The 20,624-nt window shown below is 44.8% G+C and overlaps 1 protein-coding gene across 1 annotated transcript in view; it reads left to right on the top strand.

The window, feature by feature from the left end:
- The window catches only part of LOC124613855 (epithelial discoidin domain-containing receptor 1-like), a 616,622-nt gene that overhangs the window by 122,380 nt on the left and 473,618 nt on the right, over positions 1 to 20,624 (top strand). The window contains 1 exon segment of the mRNA XM_047142580.1: positions 10,331 to 10,445. Within this exon segment, the coding sequence (XP_046998536.1) occupies positions 10,331 to 10,445 (115 nt within the window).

Genomic DNA, 20,624 nt, shown 5'->3' with positions numbered 1-20,624 from the left:
AACAACAACAACAAGTAGAGATGAGGATAGAGATAAATTGAATACCATAACTGGGGATCAGGATGTAGATGAAATGAGGGTTTTCTGCTGCTGTTCTGCAAAACAACGCAAGAAGAAAGATCCTAAGAAGCTGTGAAGAATCAGAGTAGCACATGTAGAGACCGAATTCTCGGCTGAAACTAATCTATCAGTATCATACACAGGCCTAATCTGAGAAAGACATTTTTGAGGATGTGCCTTTGAAGCAGAGGTTTCGATGAATGTGAAACATGGCCTGTGGGAAAAATCATGATAGAAGATAAGCGAAGCATTTACGCTGTTACTAAATAAAGGTGTTGAAAATTAAATGGGCTGCTTAGAAATGCGAAGTTTCTCCGCAGTAGTGGCATGGATAGGAATACTTGGGAAACATGTTAAGATGTGCTAAATCTGTCATAAGACTGATAATCAAAACAAAGGGTAAATGGGCTATTTCATATGGCGTCCTGTATCAAGAAATTTCTGGCTAGTTCTGCTACGAAGCATTCTTGCAACACGTGCAACCTCAATTCCACGGTTTCCGTTAATCCGCTGAGCTCAGTTCGTGGTGGACTCCGCGTTTTGAGACCTCACGTAGGCCTACACCTAAGCGGAGCAGAATGCCGTCACACTGGAAATGACAAGGGGCGTCGGGTAGCAGTGACTGGTACACTACTGGCCATTAAAATGGCAACACCATGAACTCGGCATATAGCAGACGTCAAATTCACATAAAGTGTATTGCATGTAAATGATTAGCATATTTGTGCATCCGGACGAAGTAAGCAGGGGTATCGATCGCTGTCTACATTCTGTACATAGGGAGAGACTGCACAGTGTGTTTCTCATTTGGAAATCGTATTTTAATGTTAGATGTTTGCGAGAAGATTTTTAATGCTTGATGTAAGAAGGGTAACTTCTAGTAGCTCGTGTAGCGATTCTGCAGAGATAGGATCGTGGTCTACCAAGACATCGGGCACACGGTGCTATTGAAAACAGCTGACATCACTTTCCGACCTTCAGAATTCCAAATCAACGACTTTCCTCTTCCTTTATTCCTTAAAGGTTCAAACACGCGGCATGAAAGTTGTGATAAGCACGATCCGCATGTTTCAGTTCCACAAGGAGTTCCGTAAAATGTGTGGCGCCAGCCACGCACTGGTACTGTATACCACCCTATAAGTGGCATATGGTGTTTTTGTGCTTGTTTCGAAATTCCACGAATGCTTTAACATCAAACAATATATGCACAAACCTTGGTTCAAACGGCTCTGAGCACTATGGGACTCAATGTCTGAGGTCATCAGTCCCCTAGAACTTAGAACTACTTAAACTTAACTAACCGAAGGACATCACACACATCCATGCCCGACGCAGGATTCGAACCTGTGACCGTAGCAGTCGGGCGGTTCCGGACTGAAACACCAGGGACCGCTCGGCCACATCGGCCGGCCACAAATTTTATTCCCATTTCTCCTATAGAGTGCAAAATACATAAACCCTCCGTCTTCAGGCCACGAGTGGCCTACCGGGACCATCCGACCGCCGTGTCATCCTCAGTGGAGAACGCGGATAGGAGGGGCGTGGGGTCAGCACACCGCTCTCCCGGTCGTTATGATGGTATTCTTGACCGAAGCCGCTACTATTCGGTCGAGTAGCTCCGCAGTTGGCATCACGAGGCTGAGTGAACCCTGAAAAATGGCAACAGCGCATGGCGGCTTGGATTGTCACCGATCCAAGTGCCGACCACGCCCGACAGCGCTTAACTGCGGTTTTCTCAGGGGAACCGGTGTATCCACTGCGGCAAGGCCGTTGCCGCAAAATACATAGACAATAGAAGAAGTGTGGTGCGAATTGATTTTGTCACTCGTTAACTACCACTCGACAGTTCCATTGGCACAAATTACGTGTACTAAGGACACTACGTTTAGGGGAGTCACATATACACGTAGTCACCATTCCAACAATGTCCGTGGTGATCTGAAATGAAATTTCGAAAAATGTTTTTTTCTGTACCACCGTATGGTGTCGTGTGATCGACAATAGACGGGCTGTCCGTTAAGTAAGTTCCATCGGTCGCGAAGTCGTGAACACGGTGAAAATCAGAAATATTTTACTTGTTGCAATAACTACGCCTTCCATCTACTTCTCTGCATAATCGTTCCTCTGACTTAGACATTTGCCGTAGCTTTGTACCAACTTTCCAATTTCTCATCGTGGAAGGTAGCCACCAGCGTGTGATGTGAGCAGAGATGAAAATCAGGGGGAGCCACTCCCGGGCAGCATGGTGGGCGGTGGAGCACTTCCCATCGAACAAGCGACAACAGAGACTTCATTACGCCTGCAGTGTGCGGCCGACAATTGTAAGGGAGAAGGAAATAATGTATGACAATTACATTGTGTTCCATGAAATCGGGCGAAATCTCTTGGCAGGCACTCCTTGGCTGGACGCGCTATTTCTTTTTCTTTTACATCTTTACGTGTTCGCTGTACGCTCATAACTGCAAAGTGCAACGTCACCCCATCTACGGGCATACTAGAGCCGCTATCCAAGAAATCTGTGCAAAGTTTCTACGGATTTTCGGATTTTCATTGCGGTTTCCACTTCGCGACCGATCGGAACTAAATTTCTGTGCACCCCTCGCATTTTAAAGGTCCCGCTAAGTAGGATGAATAAATAGTCACCCCAGTAGACGTCACGCTAATATTGTCTAACACCGTCTCCAGCCTTGGTAATCGTGTCGTACGAGGAAGAGAACCTACAAATTTCTTCACGTAACCCATATTTAGCAGAAGCTTATAATTATCCTCTGCAGATTTATCAAACTGCGCTGATATTGATGTCTACGTTTCACTCTTTGAACCGAATACCCTGGTGTCCAAAATTAAAGCAATAAACCGTTATTTCTCCATCCTGTGTCTAATTCACAATATAATCATACAAACTGTCAACAGATGCCCGTTAGATCGTGTTCTGCACGGAAGATGGCATTCCGGTCCACGGACAACAACGCCAACGCTGAAGTCAGGGCGCCTATCAAACGGGGTAGCGTTCTACATCTACATCTACATTTATACTCCGCAAGCCACCCAACGGTGTGTGGCGGAGGGCACTTTACGTGCCACTGTCATTACCTCCCTTTCCTGTTCCAGTCGCGTATGGTTCGCGGGAAGAACGACTGTCTGAAAGCCTCCGTGCCCGCTCTAATCTCTCTAATTTTACATTCGTGATCTCCTCGGGAGATATAAGTAGGGCGAAGCAATATATTCGATACCTCATCCAGAAACGCACCCTCTCGAAACCTGGCGAGCAAGCTACAGCGCGATGCAGAGCGCCTCTCTTGCAGAGTCTGCCACTTCAGTTTGTTAAACATCTCCGTAACGCTATCACGGTTACCAAATAACCCTGTGAAGAAACGCGCCGCTCTTCTTTGGATCTTCTCTATCTCCTCCATCAACCCGATCTGGTACGGATCCCACACTGATGAGCAATACTCAAGTGTTTTGTACGCCACCTCCTTTGTTGATGGACTACATTTTCTAACGACTCTCCCAATGAATCTCAACCTGGTACCCGCCTTACCAACAATTAATTTTATATGATCATTCCACTTCAAATCGTTCCGCACGCATACTCCCAGATATTTTACAGAAGTAACTGCTACCAGTGTTTGTTCCGCTATCATATAATCATACAATAAAGGATCCTTCTTTCTATGTATTCGCAATACATTACATTTGTCTATGTTAAGGGTCAGTTGCCACTCCCTGCACCAAGTGCCTATCCGCTGCAGATCTTCCTGCATTTCGCTACAATTTTCTAATGCTGCAACTTCTCTGTATACTACAGCATCATCCGCGAAAAGCGTTCGTGGCTAGTCTCACATTCGCAGCCGGCCGTAGTGGCCGTGCGGTTCTAGGCGCTACAGTCTGGAGCCGAGCGACCGCTACGGTCGCAGGTCCGAATCCTGCCTCGGGCATGGATGGCTTTAGGTTAGTTAGGTTTAATTAGTTCTAAGTTCTAGGCGACTGATGACCTCAGAAGATAAGTCGCATAGTGCTCAGAGCCATTTGAACCATTTTCACATTCACAATTGCCGTGTACACAGTCACGAACGGTGCAGTATGTCACAAGAGAAGACGCCAACCCGCGTCTCTGGGGTGGAGGAACATTGGAAGAATGGAAGCAGGACAGTAGGAAAGTGATGAGGCCCGATAGCTTAAAGTAAATCGCTCTGTGGTTTCTCGGATGTGGCGACAGTTTACAGAGCCCATGTGACGTCAGTAAGTGAAGACCGTTAATTGGCTGTAAGGGCACGACGGTACGCCTTAGCACTGCTCGGAAACTGGCATCTGAACTCGCAGTATCCACTAGACGTGTTGTGTCGAGGCACACGGTGAACAGAAGGCTTCGGCAGAGTGACCCTGCTTGTCGGAGGCCTGGGGTATGTGAACCTCTTACGTGTCTTCACAGAAGGAAACGTCGAGAGTGGAGTCTTCAACAATCCCCCAGGACGGCCGAGCAGTGCACCATTGTTCTTTTCACAGATGGGTCCTGATTTGGTCTGGAGAGGGATTCTCGACGGATTCGCATCTGGAGGGAACATGGTACACGATTTCGTGACCCAAACTTTGTGGGGAGAGGTCGCTATCGAGGAGGATCTCTAGTGGTGTGGGCAGGGATTATGTTGAGCACTCGAACACCTCTTCATGAAATTGAACTGGTGAATTAGCAACGTTTTAGTGCTTTCAGGTATTGGGATTAGATCTTGGGACCTCATGTGCGGTTGTTTCCGGGTTCTGTGGACCCAGACTTCGTACTGATGAATGATAATGCTCCACCTCATAGAGCGTGGGTGGTTGATGTTTTCGTGGAAAAGAAAATACTGCACAAATGGCGTAGCCTGCACGCTCTCCCGATTTGAATCCCATAGAGCACGTCTGGGATGCACTAACAAGAAGGGCTGCATCACGTCAGCATCCACCATCCACTCCTCAAGACCTGAGAGTAGCTCTACAAGAAGAATTGGCGTTAGTGCCTCAACATGAGATTGATGGTATCAGTCACAGCATGCCCCGCCGTTGTCAGGCCTGCGTTGGTGCCAATGGTGGTCACACCTCATATTGAGCACATTAACCAGTTGTCGGAATTGTGTGCAAATCCGTTAAGGGGCTCCGGAACGCCCTATACTTGCAATGTTAAAATACCGCTTATAAATTACATCTTTTCTCGCAAAGTATTTGAGGTAGGAAGTTGAACTTTTTACAGATTATTTATTGGAACATACGCTACAACTTAACACAGGGATTTTACAAAATTTTAGTTCAGTTATTAAAGATGATTTTTTTTCAATTGTAATGAAAATTCACAACATTTTTTTGCAATTTTTTATTTATATATTCAAAAATATACAGTTTTTTGGAAAAGGCTGTATTAAATTATGCAGAAGGTACTGTGTAACATTTACTGAAAGTTTGAAACAAATATGTTTGGAAGATCCTTATAAAACATGTAATTAGTATGAGAAAATAAAAGTTTTGGGAATCGAGCGACAAAGATTGGATTAACTTTTTAGTGCATTCCAGGTCCATAGGATGGATTATCTTCATCCTCTGCAAACTCCTCCTCCAGCTTCCTCTTGTTCCTCCTCCTGTTTGCTCTTGCTTGTATTTCTAGACTCTTTACAGCCCTGTCTGCAGCCCGAAGGCGTTCCTTGTCTAAAGCAAGCATCGCTCGTTGTTGTGTTCGTAGATTTTGCTACCATTTTCTTCAGTTGCAGTTACTGCAACACTGTTCCAAAGGGTGGTCATGTATGAACACTTATCACATTTCAGTTGTATTTCACTAGCAAGTCCTACGTGCTTTATTATGGAGAGTTCCAGACCAACTTCACTACAATGAATACATCTTACACAGTTTGAAAAAGTTCCTTTGAGAACCGACATATCAAATATTTCATTCACATCCGATTCGCCCATAAAACATTCATAGTTTTCACTCATTGAACCAAGCTTCTTCTGTGAAGTATTTTCTTTCCCACTTTGACTGCTATGGGCAGGTGTACTTGAGAGGTTAGGTTCACTCACTTGGTTATCGTCTTTATTGTTTACAGTAATAACACATACCTTTGGCTTTCCAACATTTCTCCTTTTCTTAAAAGCCTTCAGAGGATTTCTAATAACTTTACTTTTACTCATTATTATACTTCAACAAAACAGAGACTCAAGAAACAGAATTATTTACGAATATTTTAGAGATAACGACAGAGTAAATAAACATGAAACAATCGACAATCACACCAGCGATATATATTGAACCATCACAGGTTAGCCACAACACATACTTTATCTCACATCACTAAAATGTACCTGATGAACACGGACGTTAATAATAACACCATTTGACAGCAGTTTAACAGCGCCACAGTGGGTCACGCCCATGTAGAACACATTCCAAAAAAAATTTAAAAATAGTTGTAGTCTTCGGAATTGAATAAATTATATATCTATTAAAAGGTAATAGTCTGCAGATTCAGAAAACGCAAAAAAGTAAAACTTGAACTTTTCGTGATTTTGAGCCTTTCCGGAGCCCCTTAAGTTGGAAAAAAAGGAAGAAAATTTCTGTCTACCGTTAGGCATGTTACAGTTTTTTACTTTCTGTATTCTTTACCTTGTTCCTACTTTATCATCACCGTTTTATACTGTTTTCTGGAAAAATAAACACAAATTTGCAAAATTTCCGTTTGTTGGTTTACTTTTGGACACCCGTGTAGTTACAGACATATCCTATGTGATTAACAACGACCTGTTTAGCGAGCCAGTAAAGGCGTGATAGGCTGCACCAGTGTACTTCGAACCATGATCGTATTCATATAACCACGTGATCACTTCTGTTATTCGTCTTGTAACGTGGGAGTATCCACAGCATACTCATCACGAAGATTTACCAGAGAGACCAAATTTTTTTGGCAGCCGTGAATGTTGAAATAAATGGGAACCTATATGAGCGAGCTGAAATCTTTGGACGAAAAACACTCCAATAAAATCCTGAACTGCACACTCCAGGTTAAACGCCTCATTGGGCCGTGGTTACACACACGACGTCTCGCATCATTTGAGAACAGGGGAAATCGCGACTCACTGGAAGACACTCCACGCCAGCAGCAATCAGCCAGGAGCTGTCCAGTTTACGTGTTGTTCGGCCCATCGAAGATACATAGCTTCATGTGCCGCTGTGATCGATGGCTCTTTGTGAGGTACTAAGCTCCAAATGTCCATTGCACGCAGTTATCTTGGCGTTGTTTGCTCGAAAACTGTCCTAGATTCACGTGTGCATGATTACGCTGCAGTTCACACTTAAGTCTTTGGCTCAGGGTTCAGAGAGTCACTATCACAGTATTTATGCACCATTCCACTCTGAGACAAATGAACATCTTAATCCTTAATTGCGTGCTCTGACTACTTTAATATTTCTTTTTTTCTTTTGCGACGGTCAGTTGTTTCTACGTATGTTGGAGTCTACATGGCCATCGTCGGAGAGAAAAGGTAATTTTAATTCCACGTAAAGAAAATCGTCTTCGTTTCAGTAATTGCCGCTCCAACTCGCTTATCAAATCCATGACACGCTCTCCCGCATTTCACGATAATAATTTTTTTCATGTACCCCAGAAATGGATGGACAAGCGCAGTGTGACATTTCTGGCAGGAAACTGCGAATCGAGTCGCACAACAAATACGATACCCCATAGGCATGCAAAATAAAAAAAAAGGCTCTGAGCACTATGGGACTTAACATCTGAGGTCATCAGTCCCCTAGAACTAACCTAAGGACAGCACCCATATCCATGCCCGAGGCAGGATTCGAACCTGCGACCGTAGCAGTCGCGCGGTTCTGGACTGAAGCGCTTAGAACCGCTCGGCCACCACGGCCGGCTCATAGGCATGCAGTTCCATTAGAAGTTGCTTGTGATGAACTGTGTCAATGGCTTTCTGAGAAAAATGAAATCAAATCCCGTGTCGATAGCAGTCATTACTTCCTCTCAAAGAAGGGCCAGTTGTGGTGGAGCACAGCGGTATTTTCTGAGTACGTGTTGGCTAGTGTGAATACATTGTTCTCTTCGAGGTATTTCGTATCTTACAGGATTCTAATACAAATAGATTTCAAATATATGGTGGGCTAATTCTATAATATAGCGGATCTGTTTTGTATCCTTTCTTGCGTATTTGTGTGAGCTGTACAACTGTTAAAAGACTCGAGCAAGCGGTTGTATATAATTTCTAGAAATGGAGCTTTTTATTAGTAATACTGTGAAACAAACCTAATGTTAAACAACCTGGATTCGTTTATCAATAATGCTGTGTAACAAACCTACTGTTAAACAAGCTGGATTCGTTTATCCAGTGACTGAAGTTGCTTTCCTACACCCAGGGCAACACTACGAAATTGCTCGCGTTGGCAGCCGTTACTGATTAGAACACTGTTATTTTTGATTCATTGTACTAACGACCTACGACAAACTAGAATGGAAGCAAGTTCTTTTGCATAACCTGTTCACAACTGCATAGGTACCTCATGAGGTTCGGATGCCTTTCCTCGCTTGAGCAGTTTTGGTTCGATTTCTGATCTGCTACCAATACCCGTCATTTCAGTGTTACTTTGATTTTTTGACTGTAAACGTAGATATTAAGTTCTGCAAATAAAATTATTTGCTACTGCCATGTACAGGGCTATTACAAATGATTGAAGCGATTTCATAAATTCACTGTAGCTCCATTCATTGACATATGGTCACGACACATTACAGATACGTAGAAAAACTCATAAAGTTTTGTTCGGCTGAAGCCGCGCTTCAGGTTTCTGCCGCCAGAGCGCTCGAGAGTGCAGTGAGACAAAATGGCGACAGGAGCCGAGAAAGCGTATGTCGTGCTTGAAATGCACTCACATCAGTCAGTCATAACAGTGCAACGACACTTCAGGACGATGTTCAACAAAGATCCACCAACTGCTAACTCCATTCGGCGATGGTATGCGCTGTTTAAAGGTTCTGGATGCCTCTGTAAGGGGAAATCAACGGGTCGGCCTGCAGTGAGCGATGAAACGGTTGAACGCGTGCGGGCAAGTTTCACACGCGGAAGTCGACGAATAAAGCAAGCAGGGAGCTAAACGTACCACAGCCGACGGTTTGGAAAATCTTACGGAAAAGGCTAAAACAGAAGCCTTACCGTTTACAATTGCTACAAGCCCTGACACCCAATGACAAAGTCAAACGCTTTGAATTTTCGGCGCGGTTGCAACAGCTCATGGAAGAGGATGCGTTCAGTGCGAAACTTGTTTTCAGTGATGAAGCAACATTTTTTCTTAATGGTGAAGTGAACAGACACAATGTGCGAATCTGGGCGGTAGAGAATCCTCACGCATTCGTGCAGCAAATTCGCAATTCACTAAAAGTTAACGTGTTTTGTGCAATCTCACGGTTTAAAGTTTACGGCCCCTTTTTCTTCTGCGAAAAAAACGTTACAGGACACGTGTATCTGGACATGCTGGAAAATTGGCTCATGCCACAACTGGAGACCGACAGCGCCGACTTCATCTTTCAACAGGATGGTGCTCCACCGCACTTCCATCGTGATGTTCGGCATTTCTTAAACAGGAGATTGGAAAACCGATGGATCGGTCGTGGTGGAGATCATGATCAGCAATTCATGTCATGGCCTCCACGCTCTCCCGACTTAACCCCATGCGATTTCTTTCTGTGGGGTTATGTGAAAGATTCAGTGTTTAAACCTCCTCTACCAAGAAACGTGCCAGAACTGCGAGCTCGCATCAACGATGCTTTCGAACTCATTGATGGGGACATGCTGCGCCGAGTGTGGGAGGAACTTGATTATCGGCTTGATGTCTACCGAATCACTAAAGGGGCACATATCGAACATTTGTGACTGCCTAAAAAAACTTTTTGTGTTTTTGTATGTGTGTGCAAAGCATTGTGAAAATATCTGAAATAATAAAGTTATTGTAGAGCTGTGAAATCGCTTCAATCATTTGTAATAACCCTGTACTTAATCTCTGGTATGACGACCGTTCAGTTCTCCACACACAAATTTTGTCAGTATGCTCTCAGTTTGGTTTAGTATCCTTCCAACACACCTCGTATGTTCTCCGTCTGCCAGTTAACTGCAAAATGAAGGGTAGATTTTGTTTTATTGGTGTCCCTGTTCCTTAGTGTCAGCTGCAGAGAACCACTGGCAGCCCCTGAGCACTGCCCACACCTGCGCCCTCTGAGACCGAACCGGTCGTCTTTTCTGCCCACAGCAGCTTCCGGGGGCTGCCACTCGGCGCTCGGCATGGAGGAGGGCCGCATCCCGGACTCCGCGGTCTCCGCCAGCTCCTCCTATGAGCCCAAGTCTGTGGGGCCGCAGAACGCCAGGTGCGTAACAGCAGCGTCACACCACACATACAGTATGTCAAGGTTTTTATCTACCGCTACCAGTTATATAATGTACGAGGGCAGTTCGATAAGTAATGCAACACATTTTTTTTCTGAAACAGGGGTTGTTTTATTCAGCATTGAAATACACCAGGTTATTCCCCAATCTTTTAGCTACACAACACTATTTTTCAACGTAATCTCCATTCAATGCTACGGCCTTACGCCACCTTGAAATGAGGGCCTGTATGCCTGCACGGTACCATTCCACTGGTCGATGTCGGAGCCAACGTCGTACTGCATCAATAACTTCTTCATCATCCGCGTAGTGCCTCCCACGGATTGCGTCCTTCATTGGGCCAAACATATGGAAATCCGACGGTGCGAGATCGGGGCTGTAGGGTGCATGAGGAAGAACAGTCCACTGAAGTTTTGTGAGCTCCTCTCGGGTGCGAAGACTTGTGTGAGGTCTTGCGTTGTCATGAAGAAGGAGAATTTCGTTCAGATTTTTGTGCCTATGAACACGCTGAAGTCGTTTCTTCAATTTCTGAAGAGTAGCACAATACACTTCAGAGTTGATCGTTTGACCATGGGGAAGGACATCGAACAGAATAACCCCTTCAGCGTCCCAGAAGACTGTAACCACGACTTTACCGGCTGAGGGTATGGCTTTAAACTTTTTGTTGGTAGGGGAGTGGGTGTGGCGCCACTCCATTGATTGCCGTTTTGTTTCAGGTTCGAAGTGATGAACCCATGTTTCATCGCCTGTAACAATCTTTGACAAGAAATTGTCACCCTCAGCCACATGACGAGCAAGCAATTCCGCACAGATGGTTCTCTTTTGCTCTTTATGGTGTTCGGTTAGACAACGAGGGACCCAGCGGGAACAAACCTTTGAATATCCCAACTGGTGAACAATTGTGACAGCACTACCAACAGAGATGTCAAGTTGAGCACTGAGTTGTTTGATGGTGATCCGTCGATCATCTCGAACGAGTGTGTTCGCACGCTCCGCCATTGCAGGAGTCACAGCTGTGCACGGCCGGCCCGCACGCGGGAGATCAGACAGTCTTGCTTGACCTTGCGGCGATGATGACACACGCTTTGCCCAACGACTCACCGTGCTTTTGTCCACTGCCAGATCACCGTAGACTTTCTGCAAGCGCCTATGAATATCTGAGATGCCCTGGTTTTCCGCCAAAAGAAACTCGATCACTGCCCGTTGTTTGCAACGCACATCCGTTACAGACGCCATTTTAACAGCTCCGTACAGCGCTGCCACCTGTCGGAAGTCAATGAAACTATACGAGACGAAGCGGGAATGTTTGAAAATATTCCACAAGAAATTTCCGGTTTTTTCAACCAAAATTGGCCGAGAAAAAAAATGTGTTGCATTACTTATTGAACTGCCCTCGTATTATTTACTTATGTTTCGAGGGAATACCTCATCATCAGGCTGTATGGCATTACAAAAAAAAACAATTTCACAATAACATCATACAGGTATCAAAAAGTCTTTTCATAAATGCTGTGGTTATTCTGTGGAAGAAGAGAAAACAAAGGAAGAGGCGGTGTCACTTTGTAAGCTGGACTGATGTTTGCATGAAACTGTCTTGTAACAGTAACTCACTTCGTTCTTATGGCGTGGCAGTCGCGTTGTGACGAGCTGAGGTGTTTCCATATCTGTGGCTCTCTTGGCTTGCTTGATCACTTTTCACATTGTTTCACAAACGTACCAGTAACTTGGAAACACGATCACAAAAACAAATCTGTAGTGTAGTGGACAAGATGGCCGTCAAAATACGGTTGGCTTCGATTTGACCAACGATCTGTCAATCTATGTGGTGTCAGCTGTTTACATGTCTTCTGCACGTCTTGTTATCGTAATACAGATGCAGGCTGACGAAATATATTACCAACTGAGCATCAGTTACAATATTATTGTACAAATGATGATATAAGAACTATTTATTTTACATATTTCTAAGCTATAGCTGGGGCTACAGTCAAAAGACTGTGATGTTATCCATCTTTTATTCCGAAGGTACTGTAGAGAAATCGGAAAAGAAATGTGAATTTTTGAAATCTGTAATTTCAGTCAGGATCTTGTTATTCCCCTTGTGGCCATGGATGAATATTTCCATTTCCTCCAAGATGTCCATTTTCCAGATCTTTGCTAAATTATGTAGTACTTCTAGATCATTGGCTATTCTAACATAATGTCGTGTTTCATGTATATGTTTCGCTATAGCTGATTTATTCGAATTTCCAAGTCTGAAACAGTCAATGTGTTCTTTAAAGCTGGTTTTCATTAGCCACCTTCAAAATAAACTTCTTAAAACCGAAGACATAATTATCCAGAAAAGTGTACACTACTGCAGATTTGTTGATGACATATTCATTATATACAACGGAACTGATGAACAAATAGAAACTCTATTAAACAGGTTGTAACACGCCCGGGAGTACGAATGGGTGGGGTCCTTTTATCTGTTTGTCGTTTCTTGACCAGCGCGCCCTGTCCACAGCACGTACCTGGTAATCCCGCGGCGATCGTGCTGTTCTGCCCCAACTGCTGCTGGCTTACTTGAAATTATCCATCGAAATATACAGGCGGGTTTAGGGGAACCACTCAACGTTAAAACACAACACCGTTCTACGTCTGGTATGAACAACTACACTCCTGGAAATTGAAATAAGAACACCGTGAATTCATTGTCCCAGGAAGGGGAAACTTTATTGACACATTCCTGGGGTCAGATACATCACATGGTCACACTGACAGAACCACATGCACATAGACACAGGCAACAGAGCATGCACAATGTCGGCACTAGTACAGTGTATATCCACCTTTCGCAGCAATGCAGGCTGCTATTCTCCCATGGAGACGATCGTAGAGATGCTGGATGTAGTCCTGTGGAACGGCTTGCCACGCCATTTCCACCTGGCGCCTCAGTTGGACCAGCGTTCGTGCTGGACGTGCAGACCGCGTGAGACGACGCTTCATCCAGTCCCAAACATGCTCAATGGGGGACAGATCCGGAGATCTTGCTGGCCAGGGTAGTTGACTTACACCTTCTAGAGCACGTTGGGTGGCACGGGATACATGCGGACGTGCATTGTCCTGTTGGAACAGCAAGTTCCCTTGCCAGTCTAGGAATGGTAGAACGATGGGTTCGATGACGGTTTGGATGTACCGTGCACTATTCAGTGTCCCCTCGACGATCACCAGTGGTGTACGGCCAGTGTAGGAGATCGCTCCCCAGACCATGATGCCGGGTGTTGGCCCTGTGTGCCTCGGTCGTATGCAGTCCTGATTGTGGCGCTCACCTGCACGGCGCCAAACACGCATACGACCATCATTGGCACCAAGGCAGAAGCGACTCTCATCGCTGAAGACGACACGTCTCCATTCGTCCCTCCATTCACGCCTGTCGCGACACCACTGGAGGCGGGCTGCACGATGTTGGGGCGTGAGCGGAAGACGGCCTAACGGTGTGCGGGACCGTAGCCCAGCTTCATGGAGACGGTTGCGAATGGTCCTCGCCGATACCCCAGGAGCAACAGTGTCCCTAATTTGCTGGGAAGTGGCGGTGCGGTCCCCTACGGCACTGCGTAGGATCCTACGGTCTTGGCGTGCATCCGTGCGTCGCTGTGGTCCGGTCCCAGGTCGACGGGCACGTGCACCTTCCGCCGACCACTGGCGACAACATCGATGTACTGTGGAGAACTCACGCCCCACGTATTGAGCAATTCGGCGATACGTCCACCCGGCCTCCCGCATGCCCACTATACGCCCTCGCTCAAAGTCCGTCAACTGCACATACGGTTCACGTCCACGCTGTCGCGGCATGCTACCAGTGTTAAAGACTGCGATGGAGCTCCGTATGCCACGGCAAACTGGCTGACACTGACGGCGGCGGTGCACAAATGCTGCGCAGCTAGCGCCATTCGACGGCCAACACCGCGGTTCCTGGTGTGTCCGCTGTGCCGTGCGTGTGATCATTGCTTGTACAGCCCTCTCGCAGTGTCCGGAGCAAGTATGGTGGGTCTGACACACCGGTGTCAATGTGTTCTTTTTTCCATTTCCAGGAGTGTATATTCTGAGACGATAAAAGAAAATCGCACGTTGCACTGTTCACATTCTAATTCATAAGTGTTCATCGCAGTTAATGGATGATTATCTGTTCACAAAAATCACTAGGACCAGCGTACGCGTAACCGAACACGGCGCGGATGATTGTTGATGATGCGGAAGCCGAATGGTCGCATGAAAGTTCTTACGCTCGTCACACATACAGATTCCTGGTAATAGTCCTCCTTATCACTAGTAATGATACAACACTGTTGGTAAAGTTAATTTTTCAGTTTCTCATTTCTCACTTGTACGAGCGCGCGCGTAACCGTCGCGGCGCGGCTGATTGTTGATAATGCGGAAACGCGATGATCGAACGCACGATCTCACGCTCGCTACTAGACACTGGCACTTGACTGCACTCTTTTGCGGTAACTAATTTATGCTGATTCACATCAGTTCGTCCTGGGAGACCTAACACGGCGCGGATGATCGATGCTGTGCGACACGCAACGAGAGGATACGCAAAACCGTTATCGACGGCACTGCTCATTTTCCATTACATTATTAGGAACTTTCCTCTGAATCACTTCCATATTTCATCACTTTACTGCAACAGCACTTGTAGAAACACTTCAACCTGAATACTAACACTGCCTCTCACATGCAGAGCTACACACACTACACAACATAACAGTTTCGTGTTCCGCGCTCGACTCTCTACAGACGCGGCTGCCCGCAAAGATACTCCACAACTAAGCTAGCGATATGACAATGCGCTTACAAGGTTCAATAATTTACATCCTGTGCACCACAGAACATTAACATAGCTGTTAATTACGATGTATCCCGATAACCCAGAAGACTGGCGTGTGATAAAATCACAAATTGACAGTTTAGGAATTTTTCCTACTTGTACCGTGAAACCTTCTTTCTTGCCAAATTTCATGATTTTAGGTCAGCGGGAAGTACGGTATAGATTTTGATGAGAGAGTTCGCGAATGTGGAAATAGATGTCATAAATGGGTGTATCTTTTGATTGCACTGACCTTAGTATGCGACATATTGAAACGTTTTTCATAAGAGAAAGGGTTCTTAACAGACAGACGGACAGACAGATAGCAAAAAGTTCCTATAATGGGTTCCTTTTCTGTCGATTCAGGTACGGAGGCCTAAAAACAATAATTCTTTGTACATTAGCCCTAGACTGCGCAAAAACTACCGGGTTCAGCTATATTAATACGAAAATATTCTCAGTTTTGGTGATTAATTTTTCTCGCTTCGTATCTGTCGTAGTTTACGATAAAAGAAGCAACTGAAATGAAGTTGGAAACAATATCGTGATGGGCCTCCATACAGCAACCAAAATATTTTTTTTCTAAATTTTTTAGGGTTAAGGAGGATTTAATTAAGTAACTGTCGGTCCCTCCAGTGTAGACAGATTATAACAGGGAGAAAGACCGAAAGTGAGCTTCGGTGATCAACCCCGACTCAAAGATTCAGCCCTCAAAGTCAATCTGCAGTATTTCACAAAAAAAGGCCTATTTTTCAAGAGGAAGAATGCTTTTTGTCTCTTAATGAAAGGAAGTGGATGAGCAAAACGAGCTATATCAACTTTTGGATTTTATTCTCATTTTTCAAAATGTTCTGTTTCTCAGGAAAGAAGTAAAACATCTAGACGCGAACCTTGTAGTAGAAACACGAGAGTCCAAACGCCACTGAACTGTTCATCTGGCTAAAGCAAATGCAACATTGACGGCACTATGCTAGTAATTACGCTCATTATACTTTCGCGTATCCCGAAAACAGCTTCATTTCACACTGTTGGTGCACTATAAGGAAGAAGTTGTCGGAATGACTTACACCAGTGTAACAGTAGAGGCTTCGCTGCAAGGTTCTTCTCGCGCCGTGCTTTTAGAGTCATTTCTTATCCCGCCTACCTGCGGGGTATTTCACACAGAAAGTCTGTTCATCTTTATTCAGCCGTGATTGAAATAAATTGCGAATGTTGCTCCCCTGGAACGGCGACGTCTGCACTCGTGCGGAAATAAATGAAAGCGATTATCTCTTGTAATTGGAGGAGTGCGCAAGCAGAGAGTTACGGCGGCCTCAGCCGCGAGGGTGTCGGGAAGGGGGTGAGGGTGGAAGGGCGGGTGTTGGATGGTGTGGAGGAGGGGGGAGGGAGAGGGGTGTGAGACTGCTCGAGCTAACGGCCTGGCGCCATGCTATTGTGTGCAGTGGAAGGAACGACGCCTATTAAAACATTAATGTGCCCGAGGTGGATTCTATACTGCACTGTAGATTTCAAGACACTTTTCTCAGAATAGCAGCATTCTTTAAAAAAATGCTTGTCTGTTCGCTCTGTTCATCTTTATTCAGCCGTGATTGAAATAAATTGCGAATGTTGCTCCCCTGGAACGGCAACGTCTGCACTCGTGCGAAGTTCATTAATTCTTGGCGTTTCTGGAAAACTTTTATTACAATGAAATACTTGATTACTAACAACGTATGTTGGATTGTGTGATCTACTGTCTCCATCGTGACAGACCAAACATTTCTGTTCGATCCAATTTAGCGGTTCACGTTTCGTCAGTTCAAATGGTTCAAATGGCTCTGAGAACTATGGGACTTAACTTCTGAGGTCATCAGTCCCCTGGAACTCAGAACTACTTAAACCTAACTAACCTAGGGACATTACACACATCCATGCCCGAGACAGGATTCTAACTTGCTACCGTAGCAGTCGAGCGGTTCCAGAATGTAGCGCCTAGAACCGCTCGGCCACCCCGCCCGGCTTTGGTCAGTTCCCCGACGCTGTTTCGAGAAATACAAACGTTAATATCGTAGCACAAAAAAGCCGATTTGTCCTTGGCAGAATCGGGATGTGAAGGAAAGGGAACTAGCTTTCTACTTATCTGGAAGCTTTAAAGTCGTTTAACTCAAAATATCTTGACATATTCACGCTTTTTTTAACTGTTATTGTTACTACCCGTGTTACGTAATGTAATTCACCGTCTCAAGTGAAGTAGCCTGATGCATAACGTCATATCGTGTAATATGACACATGCGATCATGTCACCCGTTCAGGATGCACAATTCCCCACTCTGGGATTATAGATGCACCCTCACTCTCGGATACTTTCCACTGTAGATGCGTCCCACTCTCCAGAAGCACATAAATTTCTGTTTATTTGCTCTCACACCCCTCACCATACGTGTAACAGAGGGTGGGTCCGACAGAGCTCACTGCGCTGCGGAAGTGAGGTTAACTCGTAAAAAATGGCGAATATGTCAACAGGTTTTGACTTCAATTGGTTTGAAGCTGCCAGGTAAGTCGAAAATCTGGTTGCCCTCTTTTACATGACTAATTCTGGTCACGATATATTAACATTTTTTGTGTTACAATAGGAAAATTTTTCATTCTGTTCCCCAAGTTTTACTCTAATTTTGACATTAGACTGCAATAGCTTGACAACCGATGTAGATTTTTGTTCACGACTGATCCAGTATATTTTTATTGTCTTTCGAATCATGTTGCTTATATCATGGCAAGCGCATAAAACTTCCACAAAAAAATATAGGTCGACCATTATTTCCATCTACGAGTATTTGTCTACCTTCTTACAAAATTAAAGCCGATTAGCACAACTGTGAAACACAGAAGTGGCTCGCGTAAATGAAAAAGAAGTTGGCACGGAAAATCAATCCGAAGCTAGATTTTTGAAAGCAAGTTTTCAATTTTACCTTAAGGATGCATTTTTTATTTATCTGGTTCACTTTAAACCGTTTGCACGTATTCAGCTCAAGACGAAAGAACGAATTTTACATGCTACATTTAGCTTGACTTTAAATCATTGCATCTCGACAACGGATAAAGGTTATTGGATAAAAAAACTCCTTTTGATTTTATCCATTTATCATCTTTCGTGCAGAGTTTAAACCGATTCGTACAAATTTAAAGTGTAGAAGCAGCGCACTTCGAAAACATCCAAGACACACATCTTTATAGCATGTAATTTGGAAATTTGTGGTAAGGTCTTATGGGACCAAACTGCTGAGGTCTTCGGTCCCTAAGCTTACACGCTACTTGATCTAACTTAAACTAACTTACGCTAAGGACGCTAAGGACGACACACACACACACACACACACACACAGACACACACACGTACGTCCGAGGGAGGACTCGAACCTCCGACGGGGGGAGCCGCGCGAACCATGACAAGGCCCCCAGACCGTTCGGCTACCCCGCGCGGCTATTGCATGTAAAATCCAAACGAAGGAATATTGTTTCAAACGGTTAAGGCCTAAATTAGACCAGGGTTCGACACACCGATGGACCGAATTTGAACTATCAGTCTCCTCCCAGTCCGAAGTTATTGGAGGGTGACTGTTTTTGCACACAAAGTTCGAACGGTCAACATACAAATCTCGCCATTCACTGAGTATTAATTTCATCCTAGCTGAAATCTTTTCCACAAGGAATTAGCCGATTTGCACAATTTGCCTGGCAGCTCTGCTATACAGCATATACTGGACTACTCAGTAGAATCTCCTCTACAGCTGCTGTTGGAGGGAAGCATTAACAGAAAACGGTTTGTTGTTACAGTGTAAACAACGGAACTCTGCGCAGGCCGTCGGTCAGAATCAGTTAAGAAACGCGCTATCAGAATAAGATGTCAAACCGAGTGACATTCATCAGAGAATGGAAGGCGGCTGTGATGATGATGATGATCATGCACAGGCGTAGCCATAATTTGATTTCGGTGGAGTTTCAACAAACGGACATCGTTATAAAGTGGACTTAAAATACAACACAAAACAGTAGATACCAGTATAAAGTTTAAATACATCTGCCAGTGAGATACATGTCTATGGATAAGGAAACGGTAGACGAGTGTCACCCTGTTCCCACATTCGGACTTGTCAGAAATTCTGGACATTTTATTGGGTATCGAACGCCATTTCCACGCTCGGGGCAATGTTCAGAAATTTGCAGGCACACGTGTGGCTATATACAGGGTGATTCAAAAAGAATACCACAACTTTAGGAATTTAAAACTCTGCAACGACAAAAGGCAGAGCTAAGCACTATCTGTCGGCGAATTAAGGGAGCTATAAAGTATCATTTAGTTGTACATTTGTTCGCTTGAGGCGCTGCTGACTAGGCGTCAGCGTCAGTTGTGCTAAGATGGCGACCGCTCAACAGAAAGCTTTTTGTGTTATTGAGTACGGCAGAAGTGAATCGACGACAGTTGTTCAGCGTGCATTTCGAACGAAGTATGGTGTTAAACCTCGTGATAGGTGGTGTATTATACGTTGGTATAAACAGTTTACAGAGAATGGGTGTTTGTGCAAAGGGAAAAGTTCTGGACGGCCGAGAACGAGTGATGAAAATGTAGCACGCATCCATCGACTCGCAGAGCTAGTAGAGAGCTGCTAATTCCACAATCAACTGTATGGAGAGTTCTACGAAAAAGGTTAGTTATGAAACCTTATCGTCTGAAATTGGTTCAAGCACTGTCTGCAGCTGATAAGATTAAAAGAATCGATTTCTGTGATTTTATCCTTGCTCAAATGGAAACAGATGAATCTTTCGTTTCAAAGATTGTGTTTAGTGATGAAGCAACTTTCCACACTAACGGGAAAGTCAACCGTCACAATGTCTGTATATGGGGCACTGAGAATCCGCGGGAAACAACTCAGTATGAACGTGACTCGCCTAAGGTGAACGTTTTCTGTGCCATTTCAGCCAATAAAATTTTTCTTCGAACGTGCTACTGTAACTGGACTACAGTATCTGGAGATGTTAGAGAATTGGCTGTTCCCTCAGCTCGAACAAGAAGCACAACAATTCATATTTCAGCAGGATGGAGCGCCACCACATTGGCACTTATCTGTCCGTAACTACCTGAACGTCAAGTACCCGAGGCGATGGATCGTCCGCCAGGCAGCCCGTGACAGAGCACTTCATCACTGGCCTCCAAGAAGCCCTGATCTTACCCCCTGCGATTTTTCCTTATGGGGGTATGTTAAGGATATGGTGTTTCGGCCACCTCTCCCAGCCACCATTGATGATTTGAAACGAGAAATAACAGCAG

Source organism: Schistocerca americana, chromosome 4, assembly GCF_021461395.2.
Source record: "Schistocerca americana isolate TAMUIC-IGC-003095 chromosome 4, iqSchAmer2.1, whole genome shotgun sequence".
Lineage (NCBI taxonomy): Eukaryota > Metazoa > Arthropoda > Insecta > Orthoptera > Acrididae > Schistocerca > Schistocerca americana.
Note: the sequence above shows the minus strand (reverse complement) of the source record. Positions and strands in the feature narration are given on the sequence as shown.